The sequence below is a fragment of the Malassezia vespertilionis genome, chromosome 2 (genome assembly GCF_029542925.1).
Source record: "Malassezia vespertilionis chromosome 2, complete sequence".
Taxonomy (NCBI): Eukaryota; Fungi; Basidiomycota; class Malasseziomycetes; order Malasseziales; family Malasseziaceae; genus Malassezia; species Malassezia vespertilionis.
Window position 1 is genome coordinate 14,934 of NC_079248.1, and position 19,115 is coordinate 34,048.

The 19,115-nt window shown below is 54.5% G+C and overlaps 13 protein-coding genes across 13 annotated transcripts; 8 read left to right on the forward strand and 5 right to left on the reverse strand.

Moving 5' to 3' along the window:
- Positions 1-62: 62 nt before the first annotated feature.
- On the forward strand, positions 63-1,235 carry PPE1 (protein phosphatase methylesterase-1; the record flags this gene model as incomplete). Its single annotated transcript, XM_056205658.1, has 1 exon — positions 63-1,235. The coding sequence occupies one exon, from the start codon at positions 63-65 to the stop codon at positions 1,233-1,235; it is 1,173 nt and encodes a 390-aa protein (XP_056061633.1).
- A 184-nt stretch (positions 1,236-1,419) lies between these two features.
- MVES1_000803 (uncharacterized protein) lies at positions 1,420-2,745 on the forward strand (the record flags this gene model as incomplete). Its single annotated transcript, XM_056205659.1, has 1 exon — positions 1,420-2,745. The coding sequence occupies one exon, from the start codon at positions 1,420-1,422 to the stop codon at positions 2,743-2,745; it is 1,326 nt and encodes a 441-aa protein (XP_056061634.1).
- Positions 2,746-3,481: 736 nt separating this feature from the next.
- MSS1 (mitochondrial splicing system protein) lies at positions 3,482-4,941 on the forward strand (the record flags this gene model as incomplete). Its single annotated transcript, XM_056205660.1, has 3 exons — positions 3,482-3,498; positions 3,528-4,354; positions 4,490-4,941. 3 exons carry the CDS (start codon positions 3,482-3,484, stop codon positions 4,939-4,941), a joined length of 1,296 nt encoding a protein of 431 aa, XP_056061635.1.
- A 6-nt stretch (positions 4,942-4,947) lies between these two features.
- MVES1_000805 (uncharacterized protein) lies at positions 4,948-5,913 on the reverse strand (the record flags this gene model as incomplete). Its single annotated transcript, XM_056205661.1, has 1 exon — positions 4,948-5,913. One exon carries the CDS (start codon positions 5,911-5,913, stop codon positions 4,948-4,950), a length of 966 nt encoding a protein of 321 aa, XP_056061636.1.
- Positions 5,914-6,065: 152 nt separating this feature from the next.
- Positions 6,066-6,902, reverse strand: MVES1_000806 (uncharacterized protein; the record flags this gene model as incomplete). Its single annotated transcript, XM_056205662.1, has 1 exon — positions 6,066-6,902. The coding sequence occupies one exon, from the start codon at positions 6,900-6,902 to the stop codon at positions 6,066-6,068; it is 837 nt and encodes a 278-aa protein (XP_056061637.1).
- A 46-nt stretch (positions 6,903-6,948) lies between these two features.
- MVES1_000807 (uncharacterized protein) lies at positions 6,949-8,646 on the reverse strand (the record flags this gene model as incomplete). Its single annotated transcript, XM_056205663.1, has 4 exons — positions 6,949-7,828; positions 7,855-8,192; positions 8,221-8,531; positions 8,559-8,646. The coding sequence occupies 4 exons, from the start codon at positions 8,644-8,646 to the stop codon at positions 6,949-6,951; spliced, it is 1,617 nt and encodes a 538-aa protein (XP_056061638.1).
- A 91-nt stretch (positions 8,647-8,737) lies between these two features.
- On the forward strand, positions 8,738-9,312 carry MVES1_000808 (uncharacterized protein; the record flags this gene model as incomplete). The annotated part of the gene is made up of 4 exons (XM_056205664.1): positions 8,738-8,877; positions 8,910-9,061; positions 9,094-9,168; positions 9,203-9,312. The coding sequence occupies 4 exons, from the start codon at positions 8,738-8,740 to the stop codon at positions 9,310-9,312; spliced, it is 477 nt and encodes a 158-aa protein (XP_056061639.1).
- Positions 9,313-9,433: 121 nt separating this feature from the next.
- MVES1_000809 (3-hydroxybutyryl-CoA dehydrogenase) lies at positions 9,434-10,952 on the reverse strand (the record flags this gene model as incomplete). Its single annotated transcript, XM_056205665.1, has 3 exons — positions 9,434-9,472; positions 9,609-9,795; positions 10,222-10,952. 3 exons carry the CDS (start codon positions 10,950-10,952, stop codon positions 9,434-9,436), a joined length of 957 nt encoding a protein of 318 aa, XP_056061640.1.
- A 285-nt stretch (positions 10,953-11,237) lies between these two features.
- MVES1_000810 (uncharacterized protein) lies at positions 11,238-14,052 on the forward strand (the record flags this gene model as incomplete). Its single annotated transcript, XM_056205666.1, has 4 exons — positions 11,238-11,329; positions 11,364-11,568; positions 11,601-11,638; positions 11,667-14,052. 4 exons carry the CDS (start codon positions 11,238-11,240, stop codon positions 14,050-14,052), a joined length of 2,721 nt encoding a protein of 906 aa, XP_056061641.1.
- Positions 14,053-14,367: 315 nt separating this feature from the next.
- SMD2 (mRNA splicing protein) lies at positions 14,368-14,814 on the reverse strand (the record flags this gene model as incomplete). Its single annotated transcript, XM_056205667.1, has 5 exons — positions 14,368-14,387; positions 14,417-14,468; positions 14,497-14,526; positions 14,554-14,782; positions 14,810-14,814. The coding sequence occupies 5 exons, from the start codon at positions 14,812-14,814 to the stop codon at positions 14,368-14,370; spliced, it is 336 nt and encodes a 111-aa protein (XP_056061642.1).
- Positions 14,815-14,907: 93 nt separating this feature from the next.
- GUS1 (glutamate--tRNA ligase) lies at positions 14,908-17,336 on the forward strand (the record flags this gene model as incomplete). The annotated part of the gene is made up of 2 exons (XM_056205668.1): positions 14,908-17,275; positions 17,305-17,336. The coding sequence occupies 2 exons, from the start codon at positions 14,908-14,910 to the stop codon at positions 17,334-17,336; spliced, it is 2,400 nt and encodes a 799-aa protein (XP_056061643.1).
- A 59-nt stretch (positions 17,337-17,395) lies between these two features.
- Positions 17,396-18,220, forward strand: MVES1_000813 (dihydrofolate reductase; the record flags this gene model as incomplete). The annotated part of the gene is made up of 1 exon (XM_056205669.1): positions 17,396-18,220. The coding sequence occupies one exon, from the start codon at positions 17,396-17,398 to the stop codon at positions 18,218-18,220; it is 825 nt and encodes a 274-aa protein (XP_056061644.1).
- A 41-nt stretch (positions 18,221-18,261) lies between these two features.
- TPT1 (2'-phosphotransferase) lies at positions 18,262-18,969 on the forward strand (the record flags this gene model as incomplete). Its single annotated transcript, XM_056205670.1, has 1 exon — positions 18,262-18,969. One exon carries the CDS (start codon positions 18,262-18,264, stop codon positions 18,967-18,969), a length of 708 nt encoding a protein of 235 aa, XP_056061645.1.
- Between the last annotated feature and the right edge of the window lie 146 nt (positions 18,970-19,115).

Sequence of the window (19,115 nt, forward strand, 5' to 3'; positions counted from 1 at the left end):
AGACACAGACATGGTTACAAACTTGATATGCACTGGCACAAAGGGCGCCTCCACTTTTTGCCATGACGCGCGATCTACGCGTCGCAGCAATGAAAGCGCGCGCTGCGGCGAGCGGTACACGGCCAGCGTGTGTGCCAGAGGAGGAGGAGGAGAACGATGAAATTGGCGCACTTTCTTTTGCGCCACACACGGTACCTCCCGCACGGTCGCCCCGTGCATTTACGCCGTTAAAGGCAGACAGCTGCTTCACGGCTGCATTAGAAGTAGAGATTCCTGCCCGCATAGTGTCGGGTGATTCTGAGCATGGCGAAAACAATGAGCGTGCGATTTTACGAGTGTACTTTACGCCACCACGGGATACGGGTCCGGATGGGAGCCTAGCCGGGACGACGGTTTTTTTATGCCACCATGGCGCAGGCTTTGGCGGTCTTTCCTATGCCCTCACTGCCAAGGAGATCAAGCGCCTTACGAATGGCGAGGCAGGGGTACTTGCGTATGACTGTCGAGGTCATGGCCGGACGCAATTTTCCAAGCGTGTAGTGCGCGATATGTCGTTGGAAGCACTCACTGGCGATTTGATCCTACTCATCAAGACCATGTTTCCCGAATCTGCACAGCGCCCCAAATTTGTTCTTGTGGGCCATTCTATGGGTGGAGCTGTGGTTGTCGCAGCGGCCCATGCGCTACAAGAGCAGAAAATTGCCCACATCACCGGGACGGTAATGATCGATATCGTTGAAGGCACCTCACTGAGTCTTCTCCCAGTAATGGGTGATATTATTCGGCGCCGGCCGGCCGGGTTTGTGAGTGTCGAGGCTGCGATTCAATGGCATGTGGAATCCGGCACGATTCGGAATATGGATAGCGCACGGCACAGTGTGCCGTCGCTCGTGACAAAAACTAGTGACGAAAGCAGCGGAATACCATGGCGCTGGTGTGCGAACTTGCCTGCCACGGAGCCATTTTGGCGTGGCTGGTTCACAAGCTTATCGAGCCGGTTCCTCACAACCAAGTCGGCACGCATGCTGATTTTGGCGCAATCGGAGAATCTTGACTCGGAGCTTATGATTGGCAACATGCAGGGCAAGTATCAACTGGTAATGTCGCCTGATGCGGGACATTGTGTCCAGGAAGATTTGCCGCAAAGTACTGCGCGCTCGCTTGTACAGTTCTGGCAGCGCAACGACCGACTACCTATGCCGATCGCTGGTGTGAAAAAAGTGGGGGAGACATAGCATGAATTTTACGTAAACGAGAACGGTACCATTGTAACTACGGGGCTCTTGCATACTAGCAAACTGGTCCATGCTTTGCCCATTGTTGCTGCACGCACAGCGCCAAGTTTCGATGCCAGGTGGAGTCTGCCTCCACGTGGGATAGGTCTGCAGGCGATCGCCGAGGCGTTTTGTTCTTCGTACGATGCCTAGTTCCGTGAGTGGGGACGAGGCATCGCATGCGGATACGGAAGAGTTCCACGACGCGGATTTGGACAATGCACCCGGATATGTAGATGCGGCGGCCCTATCCAAAGCCACTGTAACGCCGGCCGTTTCGGCACCGGCGAGCGATTACGGCTGGAATGACGCCGATTCTGACTGGGACGAGGGAAAAGATGCTGCTGCGGAGAACAAGGAACAACATCCTGCACAAGAACCTGAAGATGTTGAGCAATATGCAAATGTGACAGTAACGCGCTATGTAGAGCATGACGCGGATGCTTCAGCAGCAGAGGAGCAAGAAACAACACTACGTGACATCACGGTCGCTACAGAAACCACTGATAAAAGGGTGACGGACGCAAACAACATCTCCTCGCAAGGTTTGCCATTGGAAAATGACGACTTTGACGACTTTGGCGACTTTGCCGAAGGCGAGAATGAGGACGCACCGCCTGCACAGGACAACGAGCAGGCAACGCCCGCTGCGACATCGCTGTACAAGCCACTTACTCTTACTCCTGAGAGCACTACGGCCTCTATTACTGAAGCTATTGAGCCGCTCTTACCCGCATACTTTACCAATATGCATGCACCGCTTGGCGAGCATGTTCAAGGCAATGTTGTGGAGGAAGGGATGCGCCAAATTGACGGGCTTTCGCAAATTCTCGTCACTGAAAAAAGCCGCACGCTTTTGCGCGCGTTCCAGATGGACCCTGACGTGGCAAGCACCCCCCTTGACTGGACGCGATCGCATACACGGCGAGAGCACCTGATATCACTGGGTGTTCCCATTAATCTTGATGAGATGCACAAAGGCACTGCATGGGCCCGCACTGAGTCGCTGCCTCCTCTTGAAATACATGTTGAGCCGCACACCGCACCGGAGAAACAAGCAGTGGAAGGCTTAGATGCAGCCTTGGAAGCGGAAACGCCACGGCTGGATAAAAACGAAAGCTGGGGCGATCGTCGGCGGCGCGAGCTCGGGATTCCCGAGCCTTCTGCTGATTTTGCACGCATCGAGGCACTTGTCAATGTGTTGGAGGATCAATTGACTCTGAAACCAGTAAAAGAACTGCGCGCGATGGAAAAGGAGCTGCATACTCTTTCCACGGACCTGAGCCGCGTCCTGGCTTATTATCTGTCGATCCGTGAAGCGTTTTCAGCCGATGCAGAGATGTACAACGCCATGATCCGCGATCTAGTTGCGGGCGCATCTAACAAACTCGCATCTGCACGTAAGACTGAAAAGCGCAGCTTGCTGCAAAGTATCCGGCGCAGCGGAAGACCCGGCACGCCTTCTGAGTAGCTAGTGCCAATAGTGTACAAAATTATTATTATCTGTGACCAACCGTGCGTGTTGGCCCTGCGCTGCGCCGTGCATACGCTTCCGCAATGGTATCCGAATTCGGCTCTATATAAACTTGTTCTTTCAGTACAAGGACGCAAGGAAGCACGGTCCCAACAGCCATTACCTGCTCATACAATGGGCTTGCAATGATATCCTTGTGCAAATGCTGTGACACGTGCATGGACTGCACAATGCATATGGACGGATCACAGATGCGATGGCGCTCTGCTTCATCGTATCCAATCAATGGCCATGTCCCATCTACATGCCAGGAGCATTTAAGTGCCTTTACAACCATCCTCATAGGAATCCCACGCAGTTCTCCTGGCACGGCAACAGACTGGCCACTGTCTAGCGTTTTCCGCAGACTAGTAAAGACCGGCTTTGATGTTACAAGCTCTTCGGCATTATGCGTCTTTTTTAATACATTCTCCAACCGGTCTATGCCTCGCTGATGCTTCTCTTTTGTAATCTTACGTCTTGCACAGTGCTGCCCTGGGCTTTTGGCACCCATAAGAAAAAACGAACCTCTCCACAATGCCAAAAAAAGCCTCCACCTTGTCTAAAGTGCTCCATGCTGCGCCGTGCATGGAAAAAGCACCCAGTGCGGCATGTCCATAGCATGCGCTGCAGCACACTACATACCGATACAATATACGCTCTTACTACAGGACGTCCTCCTAGTGCAGTGGGCATGCTTCGCATTTCCGGGTACGTCCTCCGTAAAACTCACGCAAAAGCCCAGATGCGTACCATGTTTTCACACAGCTTGGCGGCAAAAAGCAACTAGTACCACGCCATGCAACGCTCACAAACCTACGGCACCCCACATCCTCTGATATTTTGGATCGTGCGCTTGTGCTATGGTTCCCTCGAACCCACTCTTTCACAGGCGAGCCAGTCATCGAGCTGCATTTGCATGGCGGCCCCGCGGTTGTGCGTGACGTGTTGCAATCACTTACTGAGCTCCGCGACATTCCATCATTGCGCCCCGCTCTTCCTGGTGAGTTTACAAGACGTGCGTTTGAGCATGGGCGCATGGACCTGAACTCGTGCGAAGCGCTTGATACGCTACTTCGTGCTGAAACAAGCACGCAGCGCCGTCTCGCCATCTCTGCTGGCCATGGACAGCAAGCAGCCATGTACACAGGGCTGCGTGAACAACTACTTGATGCAATGGTCCGAATAGAGGCTATGCTGGATTTTAGTGACGAAGATGGTATTGATGCTTCGCTCTGGGACCACGCCTGTGCAACAGTGCAGGCTATGCGCTCGCGTCTTCAGAAAGCGCTTCCCGATGCGGCTGGAAAGCGGCGGCAATTCCAGGAAGTTGTGATGGATGGTGCACATCTTGCTCTATACGGAAAGCCCAACGCTGGCAAATCATCGTTGCTGAATCGTTTGACAAGGCGCGACGCCGCAATTGTGTCGTCCGAGCCGGGGACGACGCGCGATATTGTCGAAGTTGCAGTCGAGCTCGATGGTTACCGTGTATTCATTGCCGACACTGCTGGTGTTCGGCGCGGTGGCGGGCCCATTGAACGACTCGGTATGGACCGCACAAGAGGTACGTTGCACACCTATCTTACATGAGCTCGTGTCAAACAGGCCGACTTTGCATTGCTCGTGTGCGATGCAAGCGCGGTATATGCAGCATACGGCGCTCTTCCGAGAGAAGGGAAATGTACACTGTCCAATCCAGTATTGAAGGCGCTCGGTGCACTGCAGGAAGCCGCGCGAGACGACATGCCGTATTTCATCTACTTAAACAAGATGGACACGCTGGGTGATGCACCGCGCCATTCCGATCGGCAAGGTGAGCTGTGTTATGTATGGAGCGGCAGTGTGTATGATGACCAAGGCATTGATAAGATGCTCGAGGACATCGGCGCTCGGCTTGCTGCTCTATACGACAACGATGCAAGTGAGACGCCGCTCGTGACGCAAGTGCGACATGCGCACCTCTTACAATCGGTGCTTAGCTCGCTCGATACCTTTGCAGCGCACCATATCAACACAGGAAATCCAGATATAACGCTTGCGGCAGAAGAGCTGCGTTACGCGGCAAACTTGTTTGGCCAACTCACTGGCGAGACGCTAAGCTCGGACGAAATCCTGGGTGCAATCTTTGCCCGATTCTGTATAGGGAAATAATGTACATTACTGCGGGTCTGTGAATGTGACGAGCTGTGCAAGGACTGCGTCAAATGCCTCTGGAGATGCACTTGGGTCTTCATGCACAAGCGAGAACGCTTGGCGATATAAGTGTTCGCGCGCTTCCGTATACGCTTGTTGGCTTTGCGCGAGCGCAGCAAGCACATTCGCTGTCTCGTTCTTGCCATGATGCGCCATGTCAGGCGTAGGCGATGTCAACCGGGGTGCGCTCTCCTCATTCGACAGTGTCGTGCCCGGTGCAACAGGCTGGATATCGTCAAATCCGGGCGTACCATGCCATAGGACGTCGGACGGAACGTTGCAGTGGGCGGTCGTGAAACTCGGCGCAAGGCGATTTGGCGGCTGCGAATGCAAAGAAGAAATAGTGAGCCGCACAGCATGGCAGCGCACTAGCTCGTCTACGACGATGAGCACGTCTGCAGAAGGTGGCGCATACCCAGGAATGGCGACGCCTGTATCCAGCACGTCTCTCGCCGTCTCAACAAGCTGGAGCATACATGTATACGCTACCTGGTCAATATTAGTGATCGGGGTGTGTACAGGCTCCGGCTGCGTCGACCAGAGTAAGTATAGGCCAAATAACGCTCCGACAGAGTGCAGTATGGTATGCTCACCGTCGTCTGCTTTGCACATTGCCTCGATAAACGCCTGTGCCGTGATATTATAAAACGCGCGCCGTGTGCTTGCGTCTGATCCAAGTACAGTTCCAGTATTGGTCCACTGGTTGCGTATCCACACACGCTCGAACGCGACCAGCGCACCGTATTCCCAGCGCAAGGAACGTGATTGTGGCTGTGTTTGGCCGTCGAGCCATGCCCATGTAAGTGCAAATGAATGAATCAAAATATGGACATCGCGAACAACAGCATTGATGAAAGTATCTGAATTTGCAAACGGCGCAAACGATACTACCGCGCGCAGCTCTGGCTGCGGCGCAGCATGCAGCGCCATGCCAACACGCAGAAAAGACAAAAAACAAAAACAAAAAAAAATGTGGAGCGCAGGGGTGCGCATTGGAACAGGAGAGTTTGCGCGCACGCATGCTATCATTTTCGACTGCACGTCTCCGCATTGTGACATATACAATCGCACGGTTCCTATAGCTATTGGATCACACGCCAATCATCCCCCAGTCTCGACTCGTCGACGAAAAAGTAGCGCACAGGCGTGCCTTCCGCCTCGCAAGTGCCCGCGCACTCCGTTGCTTGATCGTCGTTCGGATCTACACGCCAACGTGCCCACCAACGACCACGAACCTTTCCACCCGAGACATCTACCGTCTCAGCAACAAGCTTGGAGACTGTGTACGAATCTCTTTGATCAACTCCCTGATCAAGCAGTAATGGTGGCGGCGACGGGGGAAGTTCCCAGCTAGCAAATGCACGCTCCGTCTTGCGCAAGAGCGAAGGAGAATACACGGTGGTTTTCAGCGAGCGCATCCGCCAATCAAGCGTCGCCAGCTCCAGAATATACGGCTCGCTTGCGTGGACTTTGGGATCGCTGGGGCTGTCATCAAGCAAGAGCATATTGGTCCCGTCCGACAAGTAGTGCATCGGCGTTGCATTCGGGCTGGATCTGCGCAGGGTCATGTGGCCGACGTATGGCGCGCCGATCCATGAAATCAGCGCTGTACTGGTACCACTAGCAGCGAGTGTCGTTGCAGCGATCCCAATACGACCTACCGTCTCAATACTACTGGGCCATAGCACAAACAGAGGTGCAAACACACTGGCCACACTGAGTGTCGATAAGGAGAAGAGCTTTAGGCGATAGTACAGCACACGCATCGAGCCGACATACATTGCGGCAATCCCCGTTTTCTGCTCCTCTGTACTATACATGCGCCTAGAAAGATTCAGCATAGAACGACGGGGCGCAAGCCGGAAGCGTGTCGCATACACGCCTGCGTGTGCAACTGGACGGCGCAGCAGACTTGTCATGGTGGAGAGAAAGCGAGCGAATTTGCAATGTGGAGGTCTACAAAAGTTATGGCAAGGCCAACTTGGTGTTCCCTTTCTGGCGCGCAGCTTGCGCGTCCAGCTTGGCACTGCGTGCGCCAAACTGGATCGCACGTTTGGGCAGATAAGCAGCATGGTGCATTCCTAAGGTAAGTGCAAGCTCACGCAGCAGCGACTTGTCGCCGAGCCCTTTGGCATGTGTCCTAAAATCGGCCTTTGTAGAGATCGGGAGCGCACATAACAATGCAAGGACGCGTCGTGCCAAATAGGGATATCGCGCCTCACGTCCTTGTGCACCAATGATGCGATCATCACGGCCTAAATTGCGAGTCGGAAGTCGGTCCAAGTCAAGCTGCAGCTCCGCACGGAGCGCGTCGTCGCCGCGACGCTCAAAAGCGTGTCTATGCCGTGCATAGCCAGCCAAAAGCTCGTCAGCGCCCAGGCCCGAAAGCAGGACGCGTGCAGGTGTGGTATATGGTACACCGTCTACAAATCCGGCTCCCCGTGCGGCAAAGAGCAATGCCGCGCCGATGCTGAGGTCCATGACACTGTCGTTGGGGTGCAAGAGCCGTTGAATGGTTTGGATATGCGACAGGTAGGTCGCGTACGAAACATTGACTTCCACCAAGTTCCAGCGTCGCGATGGGTATATGTTCCGGAGCTCTGCAACGCTTTTTCGCGCGGTTTGCCGATCTGGGACCGCGTACCGATCCGCAGCGTAGACCGCAGCCGTCGAATCTTTTGTACGTTCGCACGCCGCGGCGTGTGCGCGTGGGTTTTCAAACGCGACATTGATCAAATCAATCGGCTGTGATGAATTGATGTACTGCGTCGCAAGTGCGGCAAGCACTGTGCAGTCCAGACCGCCAGAAAAAAGGACGGCTACGTGCGCAGAAGCAAGCGTTTGTCTGCTGTTAGCGTATTAGCAACGCACCCGTCTGCTGTGCGTATATGCGTGACACGCTCCGAAATACTGGCCTCCAGTACAGCCCTCAGTGCATCCAAGGGAGCATCTATCTGTGCGGGCTTCTGGACGAGCGACTCGTGCAAAAGCAGCCTTGTAGCAAACGGAGAATCGCGGGGACAAGGTTTAGGCACATTGTCCCCACGCACGGAAAGCTGCCACAATGTGCTGCATGGGACTTCTTCAAATACAATATCTTCCGTGTCCATGCACACGGCCGACGCAAGGCAAACCACGTCCGACAAATGCAGCAACAAGGAGCGTCGTCCGAGCGGGTCCCGGCCATAATATACGCATTGTGCCGCAAGCTAGCGTGAGCAAACATACACCACATACATCAAGTAATATATATGCGTATGGGCCTTCGACACCGGCCAGTGTCTGTACAATTGCCGAGCACACATTACCTGCTGCAACCCGCTGCACAATCTGCGCAAAAATCCATGTGCCATCATTTTTCTCGCGATCGAAATCGCCATCAAGTGTGGAAAAAATCTCGCCGCTCCAAAGGAATACAAGATGTGGTGCTGCGGACGCATGCATCGGTTGCAGCGCCACGCTGCTACCGCAAAGCCCGAGCACGGAAGCGCCAATCCGAACATGCTTGTCTTCTAAACGGTGCTCCTCCTGTGCACACGCGTCGGGCCCTAAAATTAGACCAAGTAGCGACATACCTCGCATTCCTATCACATCCATGAGTGCATCCCATGATAACCCATGCGTCTCTCCAGCATGGCTCGCAAGCAGCGCAATGCCGCACATGGCATGCAACCAAAACGCGCACGACGCCGCGACTTGGTCACGTGAAGCTACCCTAGCGTGTTCCGTTGGTTGTGTGCATTCCTCAGCTACCATGTCCAACACCTTTGATCCAAACAAAGCGGAAAACCTTCCAGAGATTGAGAAGCAGATTGCTGTGCACTGTGTAGAGCAGGCACAAACCTACTGGAACCTATTGGAGAAGGTGAAAGCATCAAAGCTGCGCATTACCAAGTACGCTGTCGTGTAGGCACAACTGACAACAGGTACGATGATGAGATCATGGCAGATTTTGAGGCGATGCTTCCAGAAGTATACAATGATGATAATAAGGTTCGCCTGATTGACGAAAACGCAATGAAAAGTCCCGAGGGCAAGAAGGTCTGGCGCGAGTTTATTACTAAGTACGAAAAGAGGAGTACGTTGGCTAGCTGTTGTATTGATATTCAGTTGCCGACTATAACTTTGGCACATTGATTCGCACAGATGCATCGGGAGAGTACACGCAGACCAACACGATCTTTTGTATGTCGTGACGTGAGACGTAACTGACTTGTAGTGACCCGCTTTCAGTTCTACGTGTATGAAATTTTGCGCAACCATCGCGGCATGAACGACTGGGTATGGGAGCAAGAGAAAAAGAAGAAGGAGCAGGCACAAGCGGCGTAGAATACTAGCAAAAAAATAAAAAGAAAAAAAAAAAACCACCGAGAGATGTTATACGTAAAATGTACGCAGTGTTTAACAGCGGCAAAAATATGCATTCCCAATAGACTACATGTCGTATAGATTAGCCCTCTCGTGTTGCAATCTGGGGCATCCAGTCGTACTATATATTAGCATCGCAGGGGTAACGTACCAGTTTGGGCATCGTTGTATTATATGTTTTGAAAGCGCCGCGTGTCCCAGTAAAGTTTTGGTTCGGTGGCTGCCGTCAGCAAAGTAAAAAAACAAGCGATACGCACCAACTGCCAGTCGTGGACAAAGTGACCGAGCGATTGGTCAACGCTCGGCGGAACAGCGCGAATATAGCTCACCCATGCGTGCCAGATCGGGTCCAGCTGTGAAGAATCAAAGTCGTGCTCCCGGAAGTCCACCCAGCGCGTACGGCCAGGCTGCTCGTCCAGGTTTTCCCAGTATTTGTTGCCGTTGCTGTAATGTTAGATAACCCCTCGATACGCACGCATCAGTGCCAACAAAGGTACCCCACTTGGCATCACCCATATACTGCATATCACGCCAGTATTTGGTAAGACCACCCTTGCGAACGTAATCGATCGTGCGTGCCAAAGACATGGTCGTGCAAACTGCTCGAAGTGATAGACAAACAGGCGTGGGTTTTCCCCTCGCCCGCCTCATTTCAAAGCACTATGACTAATCGCAACTAAAGCTTCGCTCCATAATCGTAAAAGCCCTGTGGTGAGTGTGTTGGGTGGAAACGTGCCTTGCCAGTCTTTCTACCGAGCCATCCAGCCTGCACCATGCGCTCAAGAAGGATGGGCGCCCTAAATTGCTGCTGACCTGTTTCGCGATAGAGCGTGTCCATAACCCTTGTTGTCAGTAATACGGTACACATACGATTTGGCCGTATCCAATCCGATGAAGTCGGCAAGGCGCAGGGGCCCGAGCCTGTGTCCCATGCCATACTGCATGCTCCGATCTATGTCATCAAGTGATGCGGCTTTTGACTCGTACATGAGAATCGCTTCGCGCAAAGACACAATGTTGATGCGGTTCACGATAAAGCCCGGCGTGTCCACACAAAGCACGGGAGTCTTTTTGCATGCCTTTGCATAGACAAACGCACACTCAATCACCTCCTTGCTCGTCTGCAAAGCAGGCACAACCTCAATCAAGCGCATTACCGCCACTGGGTTGAAGAAGTGGATGCCAACCACACGCGCGGCGCTGCTTGCGGCATCTTCAGGGCGTGCACCGCGTGCGGCTGCGGAGGCGAGGTCTGTGAGAGAAAGCGAAGAAGTATTGCTCGCCAAGACAGTGTTTAGTGGCAGCAATTTTGCTAGCTCTGTAAATAGCTGCAGCTTGAGCTCCAAGTTCTCTGTAGCCGCCTCGATGACAAAGTCCGGTGCGTCGCCCTTGGCGAGCTCTTCCAATGAATATACTGGCTTAACGCTGTTACACGCAGCATCAGCGGTAGATTTGTCAATCATGCGGCGCTTGTACATCTTTTCCACCTGCAATTTTATTGAGCGAATGGCTTTGTCGACCTGTGTTGCATTCACATCATAGACGAGCACCTGCGGTGCGCGCACAAAAACGGCGCTTACAAAAGCGATACCCTCGCCCATTTGACCGCAGCCAAGCACGGCTACTCTTTGAAACGATGCGCTCGACATGGCAGAGGCGATAGTCAAATAGATGTGGAGAGCACCAGCAATACAACCGTGCAATCCCGCGAAAACACGCCCGCGGCGTTACTGTCTCGCACGGCCGCAAACGCGCCTTCACGTGGCATCGGCTTTTAAGGGAAATGATAGACTCGGTGATTGGGTCAATTTTGCGCGGGTTACCGGGACCGGGTCGGTGCCACTGTGGGGAAGGCTTCGCTCGAAGCCGGTTCCCTAGTTACCAATATGTCTGAGTTCCCAGCCACAGACAACGGGAAAATCTCGTTCAAGAACCGCGTCGTGGTCATCACCGGTGCTGGTGGTGGTCTCGGAAAGACGTACGTCGCGATTCACAAACGTACCTGACCGCAGATACGCTCTTTTCTTTGCCTCGCGGGGTGCCAAGGTCCTTGTAAATGACCTGGGTGTGTCTACCAAGGACAAGAACAAGAAGGCTGCCGACGAGGTGGTTGAAGAGATCACCAGCGCCGGCGGCGAAGCGATTGCCAACTACGACTCCAACACGGAGGGCGCCAAGATCATTAAGCAGGTGATCGAGAAGTGGGGCCGCATTGACGTATGTGCTTTTAACACGATTGCTGACCACAGATCCTTATTAACAATGCTGGTATTCTGCGCGACAAGTCGTACGTACTCTCCTCTCACTGACCTTAGCTTTAAGTCCATGTCTGACAAGGAGTGGGACGCTGTGCAGGCAGTCCACGTCTTTGGTTCCTTTGCGTGCGCCCATGCCGCTTGGCCCTACATGCGCGAGCAGAAGTTTGGCCGTATCGTGAACACCAGTTCCGCTGCCGGTATTTACGGTAACTTTGGCCAGGCGAACTACTCTTCCGCCAAGCTTGCTCTTGTTGCCTTTTCCAAGACCCTCAGCATTGAGGGTGAGAAGTACAATATCCTAGCCAACTCGATTGCGCCTGTCGCAGCATCCAAGATGACCGAGACAGTCATGCCTCCCGAGATGCTTGAAAACCTCAAGCCTGAGTTTGTTGTGCCGCTTGTCGCCTACCTCTGCTCTGCACAGAACAAGGATATTGGCGGTGAAGTATTTGAGTGCGGAGCTGGATTTTACGCCATGCTGCGTCGCCAGCGCTCGCACGGCCATGTGTTCCGCACTGACCAGTCGTTTACCCCTAACGCTGTTGGCAATTACATCGAGCAGATTATGGACTTTGACGAGAGCCCCGAGTACCCCCGTCGTGTCACGGACGCCAACTACTTGGATCTCCTTGAGCGTGCCAAGAAAGCGCCGAGCAACGAGCAGGGTGACGTCAAGATTGACTACAAGGGCCAGACGGTGATTATTACCGGCGCCGGTGCCGGTCTTGGTCGTGCTTACGCGCTGCTCTTTGCCAAGTACGGCGCCAACGTGGTGGTGAACGACTTTAGCGAGAAGAACGCTACCGCTGTTGTCGACGAGATCAAGAAGGCTGGTGGCAACGCTGTGCCGAGCATTGGCAGCGTCGAGGACGGCGACAAGATTGTCAAGGACGCTATGGATGCATTTGGAGGTGTGCACTGTATTGTCAACAATGCCGGTATTCTCCGCGACAAGTCCTTTACCAGCGCCACTGCCGATGACTGGAATGCGGTCATGAATGTGCACTTGCGCGGCACGTACAAAGTATGCAAGGCTGCATGGCCAATCTTTACCGAGCAAAAGTACGGGCGCATCATCAACACGACTTCGGCCGTCGGCCTCTACGGCAACTTTGGCCAGGCCAACTACTCCACCGCCAAGTCGGGTATCCTTGGTCTCACCCAGACCCTCGGTGTTGAGGGTGCCAAGTACAACATATTGGCCAACACCATTGCGCCGAACGCTGGTACCGCCATGACGAGCACCATTTGGCCCCAGGAAATGGTCGATGCCTTCAAGCCCGAGTTTGTTGCGCCTGTTGTTGCGTTCCTCGGCAGCAACGCCAACGCGGAAATTTCGCGTGCGCTCTTTGAGGTGTCGGGTGGCTGGGTCGCCGCTGTCCGCTGGGAGCGCTCTGGCGGCAAGTCGTTTTCCACCGGCAAAGGCGTCTCTCCCGAGTCTGTGCAGAGTGCATGGGGTAAAATCTGCGACTTTGACCCTGAGCGTGCGAGCTGGCCGACGAGCCCGTCCGAGTCCCTTGGCGATATTGTGGCCAACTTTGGTGCCGAGGACGAAGACGACGTAGAGGCGAGCAACGAGTGGGACGACCCCGAGGACCCCGAGCTTGTGCGCAAGGCCAAGAACATGCCTGTGGAAACGAGTGAGTTTGCCTACTCGGCACGCGATGTGATCTTGTACAACCTCGGTATCGGTGCGACGGTCAAGGACCTCGACTTTGTCTACGAGCAGGACGACGAGTTCAAAGCGATTCCCACCTTTGGTGTCATTCCACAGTTCCTTGCTGGCTCCAGTGTTAGCTTGGACTTTTTGCCGAACTTTAGCCCGATGATGCTCTTGCACGGCGAGCAGTACCTTTCCATCAAAAGCCCCATTCCCACTGAAAGTGTGCTGGTCAACAAACCGCGCATTATTGAGGTGCTCGACAAGGGCAAGGCTGCTGCTGTGACCTCGCTCATCGAGACGGTGAACAAGTCCACTGGCGAGGTCGTCTTTGAGAACCAGAGCACTACCTTTATTCGTGGCTCGGGTGGCTTTGACGGCAAGAAGACGGGCCGCGATCGCGGTGCGGCGACTGCACTTAACCCGCCCCCCTCGCGTCCTGCGGACAAGGTCGTGCGCGAGAAGACGGACGAGAACCAAGCAGCGCTGTACCGCCTGAGCGGCGACTACAATCCGCTGCACATTGACCCGTCCTTTGCCGCAGTCGGTGGCTTCCCCAAGCCCATCCTTCACGGTTTGTGCTCGTTTGGTATCGCCGGCAAGCACGTTTTCCGTGCGTTTGGCGCGTTTAAGGACATCAAGGTCCGCTTCACTGGCCACGTCTTCCCGGGCGAGACGCTCGAAACGCACATGTGGAAGGAAGGCAACAAGGTCATCTTTGTGGCCAAGGTGGTGGAGCGCGACACACAGGCGCTTGGCAATGCTGCCGCCACTCTTGCATAAGCTATAGGATGCAGCTGTAGGCCCAAGTATCATTTTGTAGTAGTTTGAGCGCCGACGCGGTCCGGTCTGGGAAGAGCAACCTGCTTTTTTAGCGACATGCTCTTTGCTGCAAGGGCGTTTTAGGTGACAATGCTGTGTAAATAAAAAGGTATCCCTGTCAGTCACGAGAAGCGTCGTCTCTCACAGCGAGACGTAGACCAGAGGCCCAGTGCCGCTCGAGCGCAGCGCCAGAAGCATTATAAGACGTTGCATAACAAGGATGGTATTGCGCAAGCTACAGTACAGAAAGCGCTTCGGCAAAAAATCACTACAGTCCTAGGCAATATTGCGCAGTACTGATGGTCAGCCATCACCGCGTACGCACCGAGTACCACCGAGTCGCCGCGCAAGAACATTTTCGATATAAAGCGGTCCTTCTGACGGTCAGTCGCGCATTCCACCTACATTCACGGGCTTTTTGTTTTTGCTCTTTGGCTACACATCAGCATTGCACCCACGTACCACTTCTGTCCACATCTCTTTCACATTTTCCAGCACCATATTCGAGTGACGATCAAACGCCTTGACCCGGGCAAGCAGTTTTTTATTGTTCCGCAGCGAAATCAGCACCTGCGTATGGTTTCGCACAGACTGCTGCAAAACAGAAAGTGGCCCCTGCGACACCTCAAACTGCTCCAACTCCCGGATCTGGCTCTCGTCCAAATCAGACTTTGGCACGTTTGCGTACTGGCTACACGTTAGAATGCACGCAACGCACCTCATCCTTGGTGGGCAAACGACGAGGGAGCGCCGCGACCAGACACCGAGTCACGTGATATCCGAAGAAGCCGCCGGCGTGCGTCTTTTTCCGCAACGATGGCAGGTGGTCCAACGCTTGTGCTTGATCCGTCTGAAAAGCTTCCTTTTGTGTCGCCGCTGGTGCTCACGAACCTTGCAGAGCAGCATGGTGAGCCTGCAGCGACAGTGCAGTACGAGGCAGGCAAGACGCCCTGTGTAGTTCTTCCGAACACTGCGAAGGTCGAAGGCGCGCAGCCCGTTTTTACGGCGCTCGTGCAGCTGTACAAGCCGATCGGTCTTGCAGGAAAAGATGATGCTGCGTGTAAAGATGTAGATACGTTTGTGAATCAAGCTGTGGCGGTCGCTTCTTATGCGTTCCAAGAGGCGTCGAGCCAGGCGGATGACCTCGACCAGCACCTCGCGCTGCGCACCTATTTCGTTGGTCACCGCATCACTGCGGCAGACATTGCGATTTGGGGCGCGATTCGCTCGTCGTCTGTGCTGCTTGGTATTGTTAAAAAGAAGGCCCACACGCATCTCGAGCGTTGGTACATGCACATTGACGCGCTTGGTGCGTGCAGCAATGCAGTGCATGCCATGACCGAGGCCAAGAGCAACATGTTCAAAACGAAAAAGACGGCCGCTGGCTTTGATCTGTTCCTTAAAGGCGCAAAAGAAGGCGAGGTTGTGACGCGATTTCCCCCAGAGCCCAGCGGTTATCTGCATGTCGGCCACGCCAAAGCCGCGATTCTCAACCAGTATTTTGCCCAAGAGTACAAAGGGCGTTTGATTGTGCGATTCGACGACACGAACCCAAGCAAGGAGAAGCAAGAGTATGAGGACTCGATCCTTGAGGACCTTGCTTTGCTTGGCATCACGTCCGACACTGTGACGCATACCTCCGACTACTTTGACCTGCTCCACGAACTTGCCGTGCGCCTGATCAAAGAAAACAATGCGTATGCGGACGATACACAGCAGGAAGAGATGCGTGCTCAGCGCATGGACGGCATTGCAAGCGCGCGCCGCGATGCGTCTGTCGACGAGAATTTGCAACGTTTTGACGAAATGTGCCGCGGGACGCCAGGGGGCAAACGCTTCTGTTTGCGTGCAAAGATGAGCGTGGACAGTTTGAACAAGGCGATGCGCGACCCCGTGATCTACCGATGCAACACGGACACGCCGCATGCACGTACCGGAACCAAGTACAAGGCGTACCCCACCTACGACTTTGCATGTCCTGTCGTGGACAGCTTGGAAGGCATCACACATGCGTTGCGCACGAATGAATACCATGACCGGAATCCCCAGTACGCATGGTTCCTTGAGCGCCTTGGCCTGCGCCATGTCGATATCTGGGACTATGGTCGTATGAACTTTGTCTACACACTGCTTAGCAAGCGTAAGCTGCAGTGGTTCGTCGACAATGGGATCGTCACCGGCTGGGACGACCCGCGTTTTCCCACTGTACGTGGTATCCGTAGGCGTGGAATGACCATCGACACGATCCGCCAATTCATCCTGTCGCAGGGCCCGTCACAGGCGATCATTAACATGGAGTGGGACAATATTTGGTCGCTCAACAAGCGTATCCTGGATCCAGTCGTGCCGCGTTTTGTCGCTCTCGACGAAGCGCATCTTGTGCCTGCTACCATTGCCGGCGCGCCGTCCACGTTTGAAAAAGAGATGCCGAGGCACAAGAAAAATCCAGAGCTCGGCAACAAGGTCACTGTGTTCAGCGACAAGATATTTTTGGAGCAGTCAGATGCCGTCGCATTTGAAGAAGGCGAGGAAGTGACTTTGATGGATTGGGGCAATGCAGTTCTGCGCAAAAAGCATCTCGACGCTGCGGGCGTCGTCATCGGCATCGACCTCGAGGCCAACTTCGAAGGCGATTTCAAAGCGACCAAGAAGAAGGTCACATGGTTAGCACAATCTGACGACAAGCACCATTTGACGCCTGTGCTGCTGCGCGACTATGACTACTTGGTCACGAAGAAGAAGCTTGAGGAAGACGATAAGTTTACCGACTTCCTCACCCCAGAGACGTGTTTCACTACTGAAGCACTCGCCGATGCAAACGTTGCTGCGCTCGAAAAAGGCGACGCGATTCAGTTTGAGCGCAAAGGTTACTTTATCCTCGACAACGTTCAGGGCGAAAACGGGCGCAGGGAGTTTATCCGCATTCCTGACGGCCGCGCAGCGTCAAGTGCGAGCAAGGCCGCGCCAGACGAGAACCCCGCAGAAAAGAAGGCTGCAGCGGCCGCTGCGCGTGCGAAAAAGGCTGCCGAGAAGGCCGAGAAGGCAAAAAAGAAGGAAGAGGCCAAGCTGAAAAAAAAGGGCGGCGCGCAGAGCGAGACGGAACGGCTGATTGCAGAGGGGGCCAAGAACGTGAACATGTACTCCACACCCAAAATCACACAGGACGCCGAGATTCCCGCGAAAAGTGCGTGCGGCACACGAGACTGACCGCAGCCAACATGTACCAAGTGGCTCCGATCCTGTAGTAGCTGGTAACATGTTGTAGAACCTAGTAGGAGCGTTTATGCGACGCGTCTCTTCCGTCATGCGGCGAGCATCCATACCGGCCCTTGGGCCGTTGCCGCTTACGATTGTCGTTGCTGCGAGTCTGGGGAATGGGATTGGAGCACAGGGTGCGCTTCCATGGCGTGTTGCCAAAGATATGGCCTACTTTCGCGCAGCAACAAACCATGTTCTGAACACGCCGCGCGACGATGCCGTGATGCGCGAAGCAGGGTGGCAGCGCAGCACCGCGCCTGTCAAGAATGCAGTGATTATGGGGCGCACGACATGGGAAAGTATTCCTGCGCGGTTTCGGCCGTTGCGTGGCCGAATCAATGTCGTAGTGAGCACGACGATGGACGAGCAGGGCTTTAACGGCGTTGATACGCTCCTCGTGCGCTCTTTTGAGGAAGCTGTAACTGTGCTTCAGCAGCGGCGTGTAGCGCGGTATGACACAGGCGTGCAAACTGCTGGTGCAGCGCTCGCACACGCGTTCGTCATTGGCGGCGCGGCGTTGTACCGGTACGTGCTCGAGCAGTCGAACGAAGCGTGGACGCTGGAAAATATGCTAGTTACGCGTCTACTTCACCCAGAAACGCTCGATGCGTCCTGTGACGTGTTTCTACAGGAATTCCGTACGCCGCCGCAGCAGGCATGGGAAGCACAGCTCGCGGCCAACGTGGCCAGGAAGCTGCCCACCGAGACACAGTGTGCAGATGCACTCGATCCGAATGCACCGTGGCGACACGCAGTGCCTGAAGAGCACCGTGTGTTTCTCGGTGATGCACCACATGCTGTCGACGTCGGCAAACTCGTCGAGGAAAACGGCGTGGTGATGCAGTTCCAACTGTGGAGGCACAGAATGTAGCAAACTAGAAAAAAAGGTAGTGGTGGAGGTAGTCGACCACCATGCAGGAAGACGCACCGCTGGAGCCAGGGTCGTGTGTGAACGCCAGCGGCGACCATGCTGAACGCTCCCGCGACCAGGCGCGGCAGTGGAAAAAAGAGCGCAAGCTGCAGGCGCAGCGCAAGGCCGAGGCGGGTAAGCAGACGGACAAAGAGCCGAGTGGCAAACCGAAGTCTGCGCGCGCGATAGATCCCTATGTACAGCTCTCCAAAGCACTTGCCTATCTCTTACGCCATGGTGCGGAGAAGGAGCATTTGGATGTGCGTGATGACGGGTACATTCGCGCCGATACCGTGCTTCTGCGTCCGAAAATCCATAAAGTGTTGATCCCGTTGCAGGACGGGATGCGTGCGCCTGGGCTTGAGGATGTGCGCGCGATTGTGGATGGAAACGATAAGAAACGTTTTGAACTGGCATCCGGGTCTGAAACAGGGCCTGGAGAGGGCCCATATACATGGATCCGGGCGGTACAAGGGCATTCGCTACGCCAAGTAACCGAGCTCGACCATACGCCTTTGACGCTGGACAATGTCGACAAATACCTGGCATGCATGGACGAGATGTACTACGCAATCCACGGCACGGACACGGATGCTTGGGACGCGATCCAGGAAAGTGGCGCGTTACGCCGCATGACACGAAACCATATTCATCTTGCGCGTGGCCTGCCTGGCGCGTCGGGCGTCATTAGCGGTGCGTACGCTGCGTAGCTCACACTAGGTATGCGCAAATCCTGCACACGGCTCTTGTATGTGAACGTATCTGCAGCAATGCGCGATGGGATCCCATTTGTAGTATCGTCCAACGGCGTCATTCTCACACCAGGGCAGCGTGGCGAGCTGCCTTTGGCATACGT